The 17,287-nt window shown below is 55.9% G+C and overlaps 3 protein-coding genes across 6 annotated transcripts in view; 2 read left to right on the forward strand and 1 right to left on the reverse strand.

Annotated features, from left to right (window-relative positions):
• The window catches only part of STAB1 (stabilin 1), a 27,395-nt gene extending 27,113 nt beyond the window's left edge, over positions 1–282 (forward strand). For both annotated transcript variants that reach the window (XM_049640627.1, XM_049640628.1), the window contains exon 69: positions 77–282. In XM_049640627.1, coding sequence (XP_049496584.1) covers positions 77–133 — 57 coding nt within the window. In that variant the 3' untranslated portion in view covers positions 134–282. The remainder of the gene's footprint in view (positions 1–76) is intronic.
• On the reverse strand, positions 162–9,203 carry NT5DC2 (5'-nucleotidase domain containing 2). Of its 2 annotated transcripts, XM_049640629.1 has the most exons (14): positions 8,906–9,187; positions 4,648–4,832; positions 4,438–4,512; positions 4,139–4,194; positions 3,928–4,021; positions 3,607–3,735; positions 3,436–3,496; positions 3,254–3,356; positions 3,046–3,147; positions 2,769–2,850; positions 958–1,044; positions 744–884; positions 597–661; positions 162–518 (listed from the first exon to the last, which is right to left on the reverse strand). In XM_049640629.1, exons 1-14 carry the CDS (start codon positions 9,135–9,137, stop codon positions 257–259), a joined length of 1,674 nt encoding a protein of 557 aa, XP_049496586.1. In that variant the 5' UTR covers positions 9,138–9,187; the 3' UTR covers positions 162–256. The 2 variants fall into 2 exon arrangements, with proteins under 2 accessions (XP_049496586.1, XP_049496587.1); XM_049640630.1 differs by lacking the exon at positions 597–661 and having other exon boundaries at positions 318–518; positions 8,906–9,203.
• A 2,377-nt stretch (positions 9,204–11,580) lies between these two features.
• On the forward strand, positions 11,581–15,399 carry LOC125929462 (small integral membrane protein 4). 2 transcript variants are annotated; one of them, XM_049640682.1, is made up of 3 exons: positions 11,581–11,888; positions 14,582–14,749; positions 15,152–15,235. In XM_049640682.1, the coding sequence occupies exons 1-2, from the start codon at positions 11,738–11,740 to the stop codon at positions 14,734–14,736; spliced, it is 306 nt and encodes a 101-aa protein (XP_049496639.1). In that variant the 5' UTR covers positions 11,581–11,737; the 3' UTR covers positions 14,737–14,749; positions 15,152–15,235. The 2 variants fall into 2 exon arrangements, with proteins under 2 accessions (XP_049496639.1, XP_049496641.1); XM_049640684.1 differs by lacking the exon at positions 14,582–14,749 and having other exon boundaries at positions 11,586–11,888; positions 15,152–15,399.
• The last annotated feature ends 1,888 nt before the right edge of the window (positions 15,400–17,287 follow it).

Below are 17,287 nucleotides of genomic sequence, written 5' to 3' on the forward strand. Positions count from 1 at the left end.
GGGGTGAGCGATGACAGAAGGGGACCCCCGGGCCTGGTTATCAGCCCAGCCACAAGCAGTCCTACCCCCTACCCAGGACTCACTCCTGGAGGAGGACTTCCCGGACACCCAGCGGATCCTCACGGTCAAGTGATGCATCTAGGACCGAACAGAGGCACGAGCAGGAGGGAGACCACTTTTATTGCCCGCCCTGAACGACGCCCAGCATAGGCGGGGCAGGAGGGGTTAGGACCTATTCTGGACAATAAAGGTGCCCTCAGCGGATGTGGGCCATGTCGCCAAGGAAGGGTGTCTTCATGCAGCCGGTGCAGAGCTGGTCCATCCAGAGTGGCGCCTCATGCTGCAGGGGTGTGCGGCGTGGGTAGAAGGTGAAGTCTACCCGGTAGTTGAGTAGACAGCTGAGGGAGGCCATGTAGAGGTCAGAGAAGCGCACGAGGCGTCGTGAGAAGTAAGTGGGGTTGTGGAAGGTGCGGAAGATGCTCCCAAACTGAGCGTTGAACAGGGCCTTGGTGATGCACCTGAGGAAGAGACATGGGGCACTAGAGCAGGCACAGCAGGAATGAGGCTGGGAGCCCTTCCTGCCCCACCCTGCCCACCTCAGCTCCTGCCGCTCCTTCATCCAGGCAGCCAGCACCTGCTGCGACTCGGCGTCCTGGTACGTCTGGGGGAGATGAGGTGGGTGCTGGGTGTGTGCCTGGGCGGCAGCCCTGCCCTCCCCCCGGGGCCGCCCTGCGCCCCCACACCTGCATGCGCTCCAGCAGCCCCGTGAGTGCCTGCTGCCACGTCAGCGAGTGCATGTACTGCTCCGTGTTGATGATGCGGATCTCGCGCTCTAGCTCGGGGATGATGGCACCGGTTCGCCAGCCGTGCCGTAGCATGAGGTCCTGGGGGGTGGAGGACAGGGATCAGCATCAGCCAGCAGGCTCCCTCCCTCCCACCCAGCCTTGCGCCCCTCACCGCCAGATCACTGTACAGATGGTCTCCAAAGTAGAGCACACGGGGTCCACGCCACTCCGTCAGGCGGAGGAAGTCATACAGGTTTCCCTGGGGAGAGGTGGGGGGGGGGGGGCACCGCTGAGCACAGCGTACCACGGGACTACCAGAGCCACGCCATGTTCTCCACCTTCCTCCCAAATCCCCAGGGGCAGCACGGCCCCTCCAGCTGGATGCCGGGCTGCCCTTTCCCGTGGCCTCAGTGTCCCCGGGCTCTGGCCCTCTCTCCTCCCCCTTCACAGGAAGGGGGTCTGCCTGCCACAGGAAGGTCTCCTGTCAGCCTGGCATGATGCCCTGGGCCTCCCCTCCCTGTGGCCTCACACCCACCCCAGGGATCCCACTCTGTGGGAAACAAACCACAGCAGCGAGCCTGTGGCCCTAAAGCCCTTCCTGTCCTCCCCGGCCTGGGCCCAGAGGGACCCAGCAGACCTCACTGCGAAGCCATCTGCCCCTCCTGCTCCAAAGCCAGAGAAAAGATGAAAGCAATCAAGCTCAAACACAACAGAGGAAGCTCGCGGGAGAGAAAATGGGGCAGGGGGCCCAGAGCAGGAAGCGCAGCAGCCAGTGAGGCAGGAGCCCACACCCTAGAAATGAACAGAATTCACACTCAGCGCAAAGGAGCCTGTGCATGCTAGCGGCAGGGGGAGAAAGCAAGGCGTGGCAGACACAGGGCCGTGAAAGGATTGTTGAAATAAGCTCAAGTGGGGAGGCTGTAGAGTCAAATACGAGTGGGTGGAGCGCTGAGGATGTGCCCTGAAACGAGAAAATTTCGAGGTACAGGTGCTGAGTCAGGCAAGACGGAACCTGGGTTCCAGGCTCCCCAGCAAGGGGAGACAGGAAGGGAGCATAAAGAAAGATGAGAACCAAGCAGGATCGGGCACACACACAAAATGAAACTTCAGATCATCAGGCATAAAGAAAAGGCTAAAAGCTGCCAAAGGAGAAAAACTCCCCTTGTTCCCCACGAAGGTACATGACCCTCCTCAGGCTTATTAGCCAAGATGCCAAGACAAAGGAGAGCGTTGCCCTCAGAGCTGAGGGTAAGAGCCTGCGCTCAAGGGGGCCATGGAGAGTTGGGTGCAACCCAGGTAGGAGTACTGTCTACAGGCCGGGCCGCTGCCCTGGATACCCCAGGCTGCTCCCGACCCAACTGCTGACTTCCTCTCTCCCCCCAACCCCTGGAACCCCCACCCTCAAGAAGCCCAGCTCAGCCAGGATTTCCGCATTCCATCCAGGGCCAAATGCCTTAATCACCTCCTGCTCCTTAATCACCACACAACCCCCAGCACTGGGCCCCCTTCTCATCTTCCTAGCCACCAGCCAGGAAACGGGGTCTTCCCCAAGGGCCCGTGAGCTGCTCCGGCCAGCTTGACTGGCTGTAGCAGAGTGGTCAGCCCCAACTAATGACATTGCTGTTTAGTGGGTATTCAGTAAATGCCTGGCCCATCTAAGGGCTTGTACACCACAATTCAAGTAGAACATACTTTTTTTTTTTTTTTTACATTATACTTCTTTTATAGATGAGAAAAAGCAAAGCACAGAGAGGTCAAGTGACTTGGCCAGACTCCCTCTGCTATCGAGCAGTAAACTTGGAATTCAAATGAAGGCAAACTGACCAGGCCTGTGTCCTGAGAGCCATTCCCTGGTGCCCCTGGAAATGGTGCAAGGGGGCAGAGCCACGGCAGATGTGTGGTGGCTGGGCAGGGCCCAAGAAGCTGTGCTACTGACCCCTCCACAGCCTGGGGCTATGGTTAGGCCACCCAGATAGCACTCACCTGCCGATAGATTTTGCCCTTCTCCAGGCGGGTGATGCGGTCCCAGTGCAGGGAGCCCTTCTCATCAAGTTTTCTGAAAGGCCTGGAGGCAGAGGGGTAAAGGGCTTGGATTCCAGTCTAGGGCAGGACCAGAAGCAGGCACCTCCTCAGTTTGCAAAGGCCACCTGCTCACATGGGCTGGGTGCTGACAAGGGGGTGTCCCGACCCCAAGCACACAGGGTGGTGAGCAAAGGCCAGTGCCCGCTCCCCACCCTCATCACCCCTGCTAGGCCCATACTTGCGCCGGTCAGTAAAGAAGCTGGGTTTGTCTGCCTGGACGATGACCACATCAAAGAGCTGGCGCCAGTCAGGACCCACCATGTGCCGCATCCCCTTGTCCCTGGGCAGAAGTGGAACAGGCAGCAGGTGGGCTGAGGCAGGCCCCTCCTTGGGCCCCGCCCCATTCCCCCCAGGACCCCCCCACCTCCCCACCGCAGGCAGCTCACACGAAGCTGAAAGGACTGTTGGTGATGAGGAAGAGCTGCTTCCTATGGGCCACCAGGCGGCTCAAGACGGCGAAGGTCTCATCCCCTCTCAGGATGTACTTCTCTAACAGGGAGATGGGTCTGTGAGGGCCAGCCCGGCCCCCTGCCCAGAAAGCCGCAGCAGGGCTACTGTCTACCCTTACCCATATCCTGTTCGATCCACTGGTACATGAGGCCCTTCACGTGCACATCTCGAATGGCATCCTGGGGGTAGGAGAAGGACTGTGAGGGTACAGTGGGGGCAAGAAGGCCTGCCCCGCTGTGGCTGACTTGATCTTCCCTGCCACCCCAAGAGGCAGGCCCAGTGTCCTCACTGTCACATCCTTGTAGAGGTGCGCCTGGTCAAACTCCAGGCCGTGACTCAGGAAGTGGTCCACCACGCAGGACAGCAGTGCCATTTCTGGCAGTGAGAAGATGTCCATGAACTGCTTGATGGAGGGACCCTGTGGAGGGAGCAGCCACCTCAGCAGCCCCTCTAGCCCTACCGCCCCTCGCCCTGGAGACCAGTGTCCCTTGGGACACTGGTAGAGGGAAACTACCTGCTGGGTGAGCCAGCCCACCAGGGTGAGGGCACCCACAGCGAGATCACTGAGCTGCCTGCCCTGGCCAGTGGCAGTGTTAGACGGAGCAAGTACCTTGCCGTAGAAGCCACTCATCTGGTACAGTGGGATGTGCTGGGTGCCCCCATATAGATCTATCACCTCCTCGTCAGGCACAGGCTGGAGGCCCCTGGGTGGATGCACAGACATCATGAGTCTGAAGTGGTCCTGAGCTGAGGCCACGGTGTAAGATGCAGGTTGAGGGGGTGGGGGGACAGCAGGGTCAGGCAGGGCAGTCTGCACTGACCTGTAGGCCGTCCCCAGCTGCACATAATGGAAGGCATCAATCTTCATCAGAAGGCTCTGGGAGCACCGGGAGAATGGGATGGGTGGTAAGAAAGGGGCTTGCATTCATTCATCCAAGCCAGCCTCTTCCAGTCCCTGTGCTGAAGCCCCAGCTGGAAGGTACCAAGGGGATTAAGTGCCCGTGAAGCTACAGCTGTGAGGCCAGGGGTAGCCCCTTATAGAGGATGGGGGCTAAGGAAGTAGTGCTGATGCACATCCAGTCAGGAGGGGCCCCGCGGAGAACATGGCCTAGCCACTCACCTTCTGAATGTCGTAGTGGAGGCCTCGGATGGCAAAGGTGGGGTCGTAGTCATATTTCCGGATCCCCTCTGGGTACTGTCGGGGGGGAAGTGCGCCACGCCTGAGCCAGTGGCAATGCCAGACCTCTGGCTGGGCAGCTGCCTCAGGGGACCTCCGTGACTCAGCCTGAGGCTCCCCCGGGGCCTGGGCCGTCTGCCCGGCCAGCCTCACCTTGTAGTGCTCAATCAGGATGTCGCGGGCGGCACTGAAGATCTCGGGGTGCAGCGCATCTGCGTACTGGGCCAGCGTGTAGTCGTAGTCGAAGCCATAGACTTCGACATCACGCAGGCTGATCTCATTGTTGGCATAGATGGCTGCTGGGTTCAGGAGACTGCAGACCTCAGGGGGCAGGAGGTCTGGAGGGAGGAGATGCAGGTATGATGAGATGAACACGGAAGCAGCAAATGGTCACCGAGCACTTTCCAGGTGCCCAGCTCTGGGAGGCTCATGAAACCACCCAAGATGGGCAATCTTAGCCCGAGGCTGCATATGGTCAAACTGAGGCTTAGAAATGCCACTTGCCCAGGGTCACGTGGTTGGGGTAAGGCAGAGCTGGCAATGGGACAAGACCACAGCTGGATCTCCCACCTCTGGGTCTTGGGTTACACCCCTGCCTGCAGCCCACCAGGTGAACTGAGCCCACGTCCCCTCCAGGCTCTCATAAGCCCTACTGGACCCATGGCTATGCTTGGGCCCTTTCCACCCTGCCTGAAGCTCAGGCTGGGACTGAGGAACATTATAGGAGTTGGGGGAGGGGGGAGTATGGGGTAGCTCTTCTGTCGCTCATTTTCCCGGGTCTGAGCACCTGCCACGGCCTGTGGAATGAGGCCCCTCTAATCGGATTTCAGCGGCCCGCCAGTCCACATAATGACATTTGCTGCTTTTGGCCAGGGAACATTGCTAATTACGACAGGCAGGACGTGTGATGTTGGGCTGCAGGGCAGTACCCAGGTTGCTCCCTTCTGGGGATGTGGTCATGGCCACCCCAAGTCCCTGGCTGCTATGGTCAGGTTGAGTGGGACACCGTGCAGAGTAGGCTCTAGGGTCCTAGGGAGGCAGAGGAGGATGAGGGGGTCCCAGGCTTATCTGCCTCAGTTTCCCCATCTGTACAGTAGGGGAGTTGAATGGGGAAAGGGCCTGGGCTTTGAGGTCACAGAGACCAAGCCAAATACCCCCTCTTACAACTGGCACCTCAGAAAAGTTACCTCACATTTCGTACCTCAGATTCCCTATTTCTCAAGGCGGAATCAAAATCGTGCCAACCTACAGAATTATGGAGAGGTCATGTTGAATGTGCTCTGTGCAGCATTCCTGCTCTGCACCCAGCAAACGGATTAAATGAAGCACGGGCCTCTGAAGCCTGTCACCTCCCTGTCCCGGATCTCCCTGCATCACTTGAGGAGTAGGGGCTGCGGGAGAGGGGACCAGGTGGGATTAGGTGCACAGGACACCGCCCTGCAGGGGCTCCAGGTGGCCCCATTCCTGAGACCACTAGCTTGTGGCTAAGGCCCACACCCACAGCCCAAGCCTCCACGGAATTCCTGTCTCAGCCACAAGAAGGCACAATCCTGAAGCAGAAACCCTCGGCCACACAGCTGCCTGTGCACAGAGGCAAACACCGATGAGCTCCCACGCTCTGAGCATTTGCCTTGGAGGCCCCTTTGGAACACGGGCTCCACCCTACCCCCTTTCCTTTGGAGCAAAGTGCAGGGTGTGGGTGGGGGAACAAGTGTGGCTGGTTCCTCTAGGGGCCCCAGGCCAACGTAAGCCTGGCACAGAGCAGCTGTTTCGCAGACTCGTGGGTGCAGACAGAACACTCCTCACTTGGATGCACGTGAGACGCAGCTGCCTTCAGCTCTCTAGGGAACTGCTTGTGAGATGCCCCTCTGATGTCACTAGGCCTCTGATGTCACTGGGCCTTGCTCTCCCCACGGTCCTGAGTTCCTGGGCACCAAGTCCAGTAGCCCCCCAGGGCTACTGGGGGGAGGGGAGGGATCTGCTTGGCAGCATAGCCCCTTGTTGCCGGCAGAGTTCTAGCCAAGACCAGGCTTCTGCCTCTGTCCTTGAAAATGTTCCCAGGATGGACAATCCTCTGAGGAACAAAGCAGGATGGGGAAGCAGCCCATGGGGTCTACCCTCCTGACCTGATTTCTGGACGGAGGAAAGCACAGCTCTGGGGGCCACAAGGTCCACTCCTTTCCACGGGACTATGGTGGCGCACAGGGCCAGGTGAGGAGGATGTACTCCTCACCTGCACTGGCCTCCCAAGTTCACTGGGCTCACTGTGCAGACCTCACCCTCCTTTCCTCTTCTCAGTCCCCAGTTCCCACCCCTGCCCCAGGCTCCAGGGCCAACTCTTCCCCACGGCAGCTGTAAGACTCACTGTGGGTGCCTTCCTCCCAGCTGTTGCTGGGTGCACTTGCTGGGTGCCTTAGAGGCTCATCCTGTTCAAGCCTTACTCCAATCCTGTGAGGTGGTCCTACTTATTCATCCATCATCCAGAGGAAGAAATGGGCTCAGGAAGGTGAAGTCACTTGCTCTAAACCATCCAGCGGTAGGCAATGCAGTTGAGATTAAAATTCGGGTCACTCCACTTGCCTTAACCACTCTGCCCCTAGGCCTAGCCTTTCAGTGTCCCCATGCTGGCAGGGAGGCACTGGGCTGGGGCCTGGCTCCTGGGCAAAGTTTTGCCCACAGGCATTAGCCCAAGGCATACCTCAATGCCCAGAATGTCCCCCAGAAAACCCAGTCAAGAGTGATGAGTTAGGACTCAGGGGTGTCAGTCTGGCTCATCCTAGCATCTTGGAAATGACGCTTTCACATCAAGAGGAGCTTGAGTGGCTCTGTGATGATCTTAAGATCCAGGTGAGCCAGGTGTGACAAAGCCCAGCAGGCCTTCCTGTGTTCTCTCCCACACCTACAAGGCAGGCTCCTCAGGTTGCTCTACAGGTCTTCTCCAGACCCAGAGCAAACACAAATCCTTAACAGCATCCCAGGCCTGTCCTGTCCACTGAAGGGGGGGGTGGAGGGTGGGAGGGGCGGGGTCCTGACAGAGGTCCAAGGGCTTCAGAACCACAATTCCTCACTATTCTGCCTTGGACTTCTCAGGTGAGTCCTGACCAGCTCTCCACACAGCTAGAGTGGAGGCTCTAATCATCTGGAATCTTCCAGACAGGGCCACTTTGTCTTACCAGACAATGAAAGCCACATCACCCTTGGGGGCTCCTCTAGAAGCTCCCCTGCCCTTTCCAGGCCTCGTTCCTTCTGTGTCTCCACCACAGCCCTGTGTTGTGGGTTTGTGTTTTACACTGTAGACTCTGAGGGTCCAAGAGGGTTGAGGCCTGCTGAGCGCCACCCCGCTGGTCAGTGATAGGGTCAAGCCCAAACCACATATGCCTGCCACAGAAGAGAGAAGAGCCCCAGGGCGGGTGTGGGGACCAATATCAGGCACTCTCAGATCTCTGGCTTCATCAGGGCATCCCAGCTTCTCATCCCATCCCTGTCTGGAAGATTCCAGATGATTAGAGCCTCCACTCTAGCTGTGTGGAGAGCTGGTCAGGACTCACCTGAGAAGTCCAAGGCAGAATAGTGAGGAATTGTGGTTCTGAAGCCCTTGGACCTCTGTCAGGACCCCGCCCCTCCCACCCTCCACCCCCCCCTTCAGTGGACAGGACAGGCCTGGGATGCTGTTAAGGATTTGTGTTTGCTCTGGGTCTGGAGAAGACCTGTAGAGCAACCTGAGGAGCCTGCCTTGTAGGTGTGGGAGAGAACACAGGAAGCCTAGCCTCTCTGGGGAGAGGCCGCAGGTTCATCAGCCCATTTTGCAGTGTCTCGGCCAAGGATGAAGCCACCCTTGTGGACTCCAGGGCCCTGGGGTGGCTTGGTCTCGTTTCTCCAACCAACACCTTCCCCTCCTGGGCTGAGAGTGCCTCGGACCTCGGTGGCAATCCAGAGGTGTCTGCAAAGTCTAGTCCGCGACCGCTTAGGTTGGGCAGCGCCGCCGGCCGGCTTTGTCCCTGGAGCTCCCGCCCCAACTAAGGGCCCCTAAGAGAACAAGGGGTAGGGGCATTTCCGCCGCAGCATCCCGGCAGACGGGGTCGCCAGGAAAGACGGTGGGGGCTCGCATTCCGGAGGCCGCTTCGGGAACCCCGAGATCCTGCAGACCGAGCCAGGAAACAAACCTCCCGTCGGCCCGTCTGCCTCCGGACGTCGGGGCGGCCCTAGAGGGCCCCGGGACGACCAGCGGGAGCCTCTCCCGAAAAGCTGCTCGGCCTTCAGGCTCCGGGGCCCCGGCGAGCCTCACCAGGGTGCTTTCCCCGAAGAGCGGCGCCCGGGACGGCTCAGGACCGCTGGTCTGTCCGTCGCCTGGGCGCGCGCCGGCCGCCGCGCGGATACACCCCCGGCGCCCATCCCACCTCGGCTCACCCACCGTGCACCAATCTCCGCATGTCCTGGTAACGAGCCCACAGGTGCGCGCTGAGCTCGGCGCCCCCGGCGGGCGCCGGGGCGGGCGCGGGGCGCGGGGCACCGGGGCAGTGGGCGCCGGGACCCGGGGGGCCGCAGCCAGGGCAGGAGGGCGAGGACGACGCGGCTCGCGGCCCGCCGTGGCCCCTGCACGGCAGCCAGCGCCGAGCGGCCGCCCGCAGCCCCGCACCCGCCATGCCCGCCGCGCGGCCCGCGCAGCCCTCGGCCCGTCGGCCAGTCCGCCGCCCTCCGACTGCGCGCCCGCCACGGTGGCCGCGTGCTCCTCACGGCGGCCGGCCAATGGGCGCGGCGCGCGGAGCCCGGCCGGCCAATGGGCGCGCCCCTCGGCCTGGGGGGCGGGAGGTCCCGGGGCTGGGCGGGACGGGTTCCCTAGCCCCCTCCCCCGTCTCCTCGAGGCTGAGGAGGACTCTGCGCCCCCCTTCGGTGGCCACCGCAGCGATGGCTGCTCTTTGGGCTCCCTTCCCGGGAGGTCGGAGGACCCAAGAACGGTCGTCTCCTTGAGGCTGCAGACGGCCGGGACACGGAGAGGGAAGGGTCGGAGCGCGGCGGCCCCACCTCGACCCCCGGTCCTCTGTCTCCCCCTCCGTTCCCGGGTCCTCTAGCCCGCCGCCCCCCGCGCCCGCCCCTGTCCTTCACGACCTCAGCTCCGCCACCGCTCCCAGCCAGTGATGCGGCGAGGGTCCTGATCCCTGCAGATCAGAGGCCGGCCAGTTTCACTCTAGCGAATAAAGAGCCTTCCCCACGCCGGGTGAGACCTCGGGACCCACAGCGCCGCTGAAGCAGCCTCTCCTCGCTCCCGCCCTCTACCGCACACAGATGACCCCTTTTAACCTAGGGCAGGACCCCTGAGCGGTGCGCTGCAGAGTTGTGGGCCCGGGGTCACTGCGCCTGCCTGGTTCTGACCTCAGCAAACAGCCGCACCGACCTCACTCTCCGCTTCCCCGCGCGGGGCCCCCATTGAGATGCCGCGGTCTCTTCCAGCAATGTTTCCAGACTTTCCATCGAAATTCGGCATTCCTTCTTGGAACCACTCTCCACCTGTGTTTCTTCTACTCAGATCTGTTTCCTGAGCCCGCATGCGTACCAGGTGGTGCACTGCACCGGTGGGCCCTGTCGGTGGGGACCTGGCCGGCTAGACACTCTGTTTCCTTGGGGTGCTCCTCCCGGTTTAAGGGTGTGTGCCTATTTGAATACACATTGCATCTTGGCTGAGCACTTACATATGGTGGGCCAGATCCTGGGCCAGGTGATGGGGCAGGATGGAGGCGGAAGGGTAGGCACGTGTGAGCCCCAGGAAGCTAGGAGGGCGTTGAACACCTGTCCACAAGTAAGTCTCCTCAGGCGGGAGATGGGTGCCCCGCAGTGACAGGCTTCCAGAGCCACCAAAAGAAACGAGTGAGTGCCAAGCCAGTGTGTGCGGGAAGCTGGAGAAGGCAGGTTATCCGGGTAGCAGCACTGGCCTGGCTGCTCAGCTCGGCTCTGTGACCCTTGCCAGGGGCCCTGCTTGCTCTGTCCCTCTTCTCCAGCCTGTTTGTGTATACTTTGTGTTCACATCACCAGACTTTTTCACTAAGTTTTCATTTGATTTTTTTAGTTTGTGTACTAGTTGTCTCCCTTTCCAAAGATAAGGACCCAGTTGTTTTTTTAGCCTTAGGTAATAAAGTGACAGCTGTTTACAACAAAGCATGGAGACTTAGTGACTTAGCAAGAGTGAAGGCTCTGGAGTCTGAGCTCTGCTACTACCTGGCTCAAGCTTTTAACTTCTCAGTTTCCCATCTATAAAAGGAGAAGATGCAAATAGAGGCAAGTTTCCCTAGGATTTAGAGTACATGTAAAGAACTGGCACTCAATAAATCGTTATCGCCATCATCATCATCATCCTGTTTTAACTAATGATAATCGATCAGCTACTATGCTCCAGGCATTGTGGTAAGTGCTTTGTTTGTTTTACCTCTAAATCCTCCCAGCATCAGAGAAAGGGTCCCATTTTGTGGAGCAAGGGATGTGGTTTGACAAAGCCCATGCTCCTGAGCCACTCTGCTCTTCTGTGATTATTGTGAATAAGGAGATGATGCATAAAAAGCACCTACACGTCCCTGTATAACGGTAAGTGCCCCGGATACAGGATGGCTTTAATTTCAGGGTTGTTTGTCACAAGGTGATTACTTGGACTTTTGTTGTGATAAAGTTCAGCTTTCAACAATGCATATCAAATTCTGTTATTTTTAGTATTCTTGTCACCAGTCGCAACCCCGAAATAAATGCAAAGAATTGCATAATTGCACTCTATAGTACAATGCGGTATACGTTTAGCCCATCAGAGAGGGTCGTCACTTCTAGCAGGACTTTAAGAAAAAAGATGGCGGTGGCAAAGTAGGGGGTGCCGCCGCCAACTCCGAGCACTGGTTTGCACTGGGGAGGCTGGGGCGGAGCCGGGTGGACGCCACGTGGGAGGCCCCGCCCCCTTGGGCCACCCTGCCTCCAGAGCCTAGGCGCCTGCGCCAGCTCCCTCCGGCTGGGCTCCACCTTAAGGAGCACGCGCACTCTGCCGCAATCGGATTGGCGGGTCCTCGCGCCCCACCGCACTCTGATTGGTGGAGCCGCCCAGTCTCTGGGGCCGGGTGTCCGAGCTCAGCTTCTTCAGCTCCGCGGCTGCCTGGAGGTGGCGCAGGCCGGCCGCCGGACTCGTCTTCAGCAGGGAGCTCCAGTCCAGGAGCTGGGGCAGCTCTCGTCGCTCCTGGTTCCGCTGAACCCCTGTCCACGACCTGGGTCGGGCATGTTTTCCAGGGCCCAGGTGAAGCGGATCCTGCAGCGGGTGCCCGGGAAGCAGCGACTCGGCGTTTACAGGTTCCTGCCCTTCTTTTTTGTCCTGGGAGGAACGATGGAGTGGATCATGATTAAACTGCGCGTGGGCCAGGAGACCTTCTGTAAGTGGGGGTGCAGCAGCGTCCGTTTCATTTCAGGAAGGCAGGAGGCGGCAAGGGACCCGTTTCCCTGGGGGACAGTCAGGTTGCAGACTGCTCATTCCACTCTGAGCGCTGAGCTGCCTTTACCGTGGTCAGAAGGGCAAGTACGGTTACATTCGCGGCCCCGGGCTCTCTTGTAAGCGGGGCGACAGAAGCACTTTGGTGTCCAACCTTGAGACCTTCCCTGCACTTTGAGGGGAGAGCACGTGACTCCACGCGGAACACCCTCCTCTCAAGCCAGCCCCTTCGTCCCTGCCCGCCGGTGACATTTGTTTGGTTGGTCCTAAGGAACACACTTGCTCACAGCACTGTAGAAGCGAGTGCGACCCTGAAGATTCATGGAAACACCTGCTAATTGGTCAGCCCTCTCTGGATTCTTCAGTCCAAACCCTGGAGAGAGCTGGTCCGCCTTGGCCTAGAGGATTGCCACAGTCTTTGCGGGACAGAGTCACTGACACCAGGGCCCAGCAAAGAATGCCTGTGAAAAGAATGCCTGGCATTGCTTTGCCAAGCCTTAGCGCTAGTTACCCTTCTGGAAAAACTTTCCCACCCCCTTGGCCATTTCTGCTTTATTCCTCTCCAGAAACACGTTATCACTTGCGAATTACCAACCCTCATTTAAAAACAAATTTTTTTGTGTTTGTTTATTTTTGAGAGAGAGCAGGTGCCAGAGTGAGGGAGGGGCAGAGAGAGAGAGGGAGACAGAGGATCTTAAGGGGGCTCTGCCCTGAGAACAGAGAGCCCGATGTGGGGCACAAACCCACCAAACGGGAGATCGTGACCTGAGCCGAAGTCAGATGCTTAACCGACTGAACCACCCAGGCGCCCCTATTTAAAAAAAAAAAATTAAATAAAAAAATTAAAGATTTTTAAGCAATCTCTAGCCCCAACGTGGGTCTCCGCGAACCTGCAACCCTGAGATCAAGAGTTGCATGTTCCACCTACCCAGCCATCCAGGTGCTGGGCCAACCCTTATTTTAAAGACATTGTTACATTAGCGCTTCCTAAAGATACTTACCTTTTGTTCATCTATTCATCAGTATTTAATACACACCCATGAGAGTATGTAAGGAACAAGGCAATGTCCCCTCCTTCAGAAGAGCTCTAATGGCAGAGACCCATCATAAAGACTGTTACTATTAAGTGTGGTCAATACTGAGGGGACAGTGGCAGGGGGCAATGGCAGTCTTGGGGGAGTGTGGAGACCTCAGCTGGATCAGATGGTGCAGGGAAGGCTTCCAGGAGTTACCATGCCAGGTGGGACCTGAAGATTGACTGAGTAGGTCAGCCAGATGAGGGGAACGTTTGTGGAGGTGAAAGTCTGACGCTAGTGCCATGGTGTGAAAGATTACTGTTTGAGGGCCTGAAGGTGAGTGGAGTGAGGGATGAAGTGGTTAGAAATGTGCCTGGGCGGATGTGTCCAGAAGCACTGGAGAACCAAGAACGTACCCAAAGGATTGCAGGTTTTAAGCTGCGGAGGATTAACAAGAGAGTGGGTTCTTGTGGAGAGGAGGCAAGAACACAGGCTGTTGGTTGTTCAGGCCTGAGATGATGGCCTGGTCGGGTGGGTGTAGATGGGATGCCCAAGAGTGGAGTTGAGAGACACTCAGGAGATGGTACTGACAGGGCCTTGTGACTGAGTGGACTCAGGAGATGAGTGGTGGAGGCTTCTGGTAGGACAGCCGGGGCAGGGGTGGGGTTAGGGAGGGGACACTGGCGGGGCAGTCCAGACTCCGTTTTTGGACGTGCCGAGGTGGAGATAGTTCTATAGATCTGAAGCTCAGCAGGCAGATCTGTCTCATGGGTCTGGGTTTATAGGTCATTTGAAACCAGATTGGAAGGAAAGTCAGAGGCAAATCCAACATTTTAAGGATGACTAGAAGTAGCCAGAGAGGCAAGGAGGAAACCCAGAGGCTCAGGAATCTGACTCTGTGAATGGGGGGTGTGGGGTGTGTGTGGGGGGGTCATCCTCCCCTCTCCCACCAGGAGAGACCTGAAAATATGGAGATTCGGGTCAGGAAAGGGGGGTGGAGACAGGCTACACATACCTGGCTCTTGAGAAGGTGGGAGAGCTTGGGATCAGAGCAGAGGCATGAGAGCAGCCCTTGGAAGTTAGCTGGAAGAATTCTTTACTGATGACTTAGCTGTGTGAAGAAGAGTCCATGGCTTTCTGGGGGTAAGTGAAGAAGGGTCAGGGTCATGACTGAGGAAACAGGATTGTCAGGCATCACAAGTGGACCCAGTTAAATGCATAAGTTGGTCCTACACCACAAAGCAGAGTGAGGCATGCAGGAGGAAGGCAATTGGATTAGTCTATAGTTGGGTTTTGAAGATGGGTCAAGAAGTTATTAAGAGGGGACTGCAGCTGGTTTGGGCAGGAAGAGAGAACAAGAGGGGGCTGAGGAGGTATTCAGGGGCGAAGGGCCTGGGGAAGAAGTTGATAGAGGTTCAAGGACGGAATGGCTAGAAAGGTGGTAGAGGTTGTGGTCAGAGCAGGATGAATACTTCAGAGAACACCGCAAGTAGATGGCAGAAGGTGGCCAGAGAAGTCAGGGAGGTGAAGGGGCTAGTGCTTCATCCCCATGGCAGGTGGTGTTGCCTGGAAGATCACACAGGGAGGTCAAGGAGCCTGAACGAGATGCCATCATTTTCAGTGACTGAAGGGGAGTGGTGGTGCCAGGTGCCCATGAGAGAGCCAGGTGCCCATTGTGGCAAATGGCGTAAGCCCCAAAGGAAGAGGGTGAAGAATCTGCAGTGTCGAAGGGCAGCTGCTGAGAACAAGGGAACTCACCTCACCTCCCCACCCTGAGTTCCTGGTGTAGGTGAGGGAGTAGCAGAGAGCTGCAGGGCAAGATGTGCCTTTGAGGCACTTCAGTTAAGGATGATTTCAGAGAAAGACATTTTTTCGGGGGGGGGGGGGAGGGGGGGGGGGGGGGGGCAGGGGAGGAAGTGAGGAAAGTCTTAAAAACATTGCTAAGAGGTATGCCAGGACAGGATCCTGTCTTTGAAGACACTCTTACCATGCTATTAAAATCCAGAACTGCATTAACATAGTCCTCATCTAACTCAAGTTTTGTTTTAAATGAGGTTTATTTTGGCATTGAGTTAAACAGTGAGATTCAGAAAGAGCTTGAGAGCTCTAGGCCACTGGTTAAATTAGTCAGATCTGAGTACTTTTAATTCCTGTTTCTTAAAAATCTAAGTGAAATTTTTATTTGACACAGATGATGTCTACCGTAGAAAAGCCTCAGAACGACAGTATCAGAGAAGGCTGGAAAATGCATCGGAGACTGTACTTCAGCCGTCAATAAAGTAAACATGAAATTTTACTACTGGTTTCAATTCCTTTGAAAATGTACTTTTCAGATCTCTTGTTCTTCCCAGAACTGCCTTTACAAAGAATTTTTATAGTTTTCCTGTCTCTGCTCGAATACTTCCCAAGTCACTGTTGGATGGCACTTATGGAAAATACTTTCCTCCTGAAACACTCTTGCCCATTAAATCCACTCGATGAAAATACTAGAAAAAAAAATTAATGTTTATGTGACAGAGAGAGAGAGAGAGAGCGCGAAAGAATGGCGGAGGGACAGAGAGAGGAAGACACAGAATCTGAAGGAGGTTCCAGGCTCTGAGCTGTCAGCACAGAGCCCAACGAGGGGCTTGAACCCACCAACTGCGAGATCATGACCAGAGCCAAAGTCAGAAGCTTAACTGACTGAGTCACCCAGGTGTCCCTCCATGAAAATATTTCTTAAACAATTCAAGGATCAAAAACAAAACAAAACAAAACAATTCAAGGATCAGTCAGGATGCTTTTTAGTGCAGTCTCAGTCTGAATTATTTGTGAAGTCTTGTTTTAGGCCACAAATAATTACTTGTTTGCAGAATTTAGATTTAAACATAGAGATAAAAGATCTCTACTGCAAGATTATTTAAACCAAGATAATTTTGCAGATTACATTCCTGCTAGCTACCAATCTGTCAACATTTGCTAGGGTGGTGGGAATTCCTGACCACACATTACTCATGTCAGGTGCTCTTATGAACAGAAATAACCCCTCCCCTTGCCTGTCCCCACTAATATACAAGGGCTGGACCTCCATAAGGACTCCAGAGGGGACAGGCTTCCCACCCCTCTGTGATGAAGATGTGCTTTCATCCAGCTGCTAAAGATAAAGACACTACTTCTTCCCTGAGAAAGTGAACCTTCACACTGCAAAGCAACCATAAAGTAACCACAGACTTCATCTGAATCGGAGGCTCAGAGGAGAGATTTTGTAATTTGACCCAGAGTAAGTTTGGGTCAGCTGGTAAGAAAAGCAGAAGCTGTATCCATTTTTTCCCTTTTAATCCCTGCTTGGTAACTACATCCAACATCTATTCAAACAAGAACATATCTGTATTAAAGAAGACTAAGTTTCAAAATAGTTTCTAATGACTGCTCATGAATATATAGAAGCAGATGCTTAAGGCCACAGTGTATTCTCAATAATCTCTGTCACAAACATCTCTTCCCGTTTTTCTAATTTAAATTAGTCCATTTATGTTAGAACCAATTCAGTATAAAGACCCACTGACTACTCCGATCTCCTTAAGGCACTATCCACACCAGCTGCAGCTCAGGGTCACTGCTCAGAGATGGCTTAAGCGTAAAGACCAGTGATGACCCCACAGCACTGGGGAGAGGAAGGAGGTTCTTCTGTGCAGTGTCACCTAGAGAGTTCCTGGTGAACCTGACCTTATAGGCATTTTAGTGATTAGACTGCAGCATGAGGAATTAAATTGTAGGATTCTCTCAATTATATGGCCTTATTCCATACCCCACCCCAGTTCTAGAAGTTTAGTATTGGTAATTTAGAGAGAATCTGTAACTTACACACCTTTTACAACTGCCCATAAAACTGACAGTTAACTTCTGTGTCTGCTGTGGGCTCCTTCCCTGGCCCGCCCCCCCTGCCTGCACCCCAGAAAGAATCACAGCTGCAAATTCATGTTAACCTTCCTTAGCATTTTCTTTGTTCTTTTCTTTTTTTTTTTTTTTAACGTTTATTTACTTTTGAGACAGAGAGAGACAGAGCATGAACGGGGGAGGGTCAGAGAGAGAGGGAGACACAGAATCTGAAACAGGCTCCAGGCTCTGAGCTGTCAGCACAGAGCCTGACGCGGGGCTTGAACTCACGGACCGTGAGATCATGACCTGAGCCGAAGTCAGACGCTTAACCGACTGAGCCACCCAGGTGCCCCTGTTCTTCTTTTTAAAATATATATCAGAGTTCTGATTTACTGATGGACAACAGAACTTTGAAGATGATAAGAAATGTCTCATTTCCAGGCAAGGAGACTAGCTAAGCATCTGTTGC

The sequence above is a fragment of the Panthera uncia genome, chromosome A2 (assembly GCF_023721935.1).
Source record: "Panthera uncia isolate 11264 chromosome A2, Puncia_PCG_1.0, whole genome shotgun sequence".
In the NCBI taxonomy this organism is placed as follows: Eukaryota; Metazoa; Chordata; class Mammalia; order Carnivora; family Felidae; genus Panthera; species Panthera uncia.

What these genes read in the sequence shown, in the direction of transcription:
- NT5DC2 (XM_049640629.1), bottom strand. Translation starts at nt 9,137, where the DNA reads ATGGCGGGTGCGGGGCTGCGGGCGGCCGCTCGGCGCTGGCTGCCGTGC. An exon ending in CAGCTGGGGACGGCCTACAG is followed by an intron (nt 4,022 to 4,138) that starts GTCAGTGCAGAC and finishes GCATCCACCCAG; the next exon opens with GGGCCTCCAGCCTGTGCCTG. An exon ending in ATCTGTACAGTGATCTGGCG is followed by an intron (nt 885 to 957) that starts GTGAGGGGCGCA and finishes TCCACCCCCCAG; the next exon opens with GACCTCATGCTACGGCACGG.
- LOC125929462 (XM_049640682.1), top strand. Translation starts at nt 11,738, where the DNA reads ATGTTTTCCAGGGCCCAGGTGAAGCGGATCCTGCAGCGGGTGCCCGGG. An exon ending in CGTGGGCCAGGAGACCTTCT is followed by an intron (nt 11,889 to 14,581) that starts GTAAGTGGGGGT and finishes CATCATTTTCAG; the next exon opens with TGACTGAAGGGGAGTGGTGG.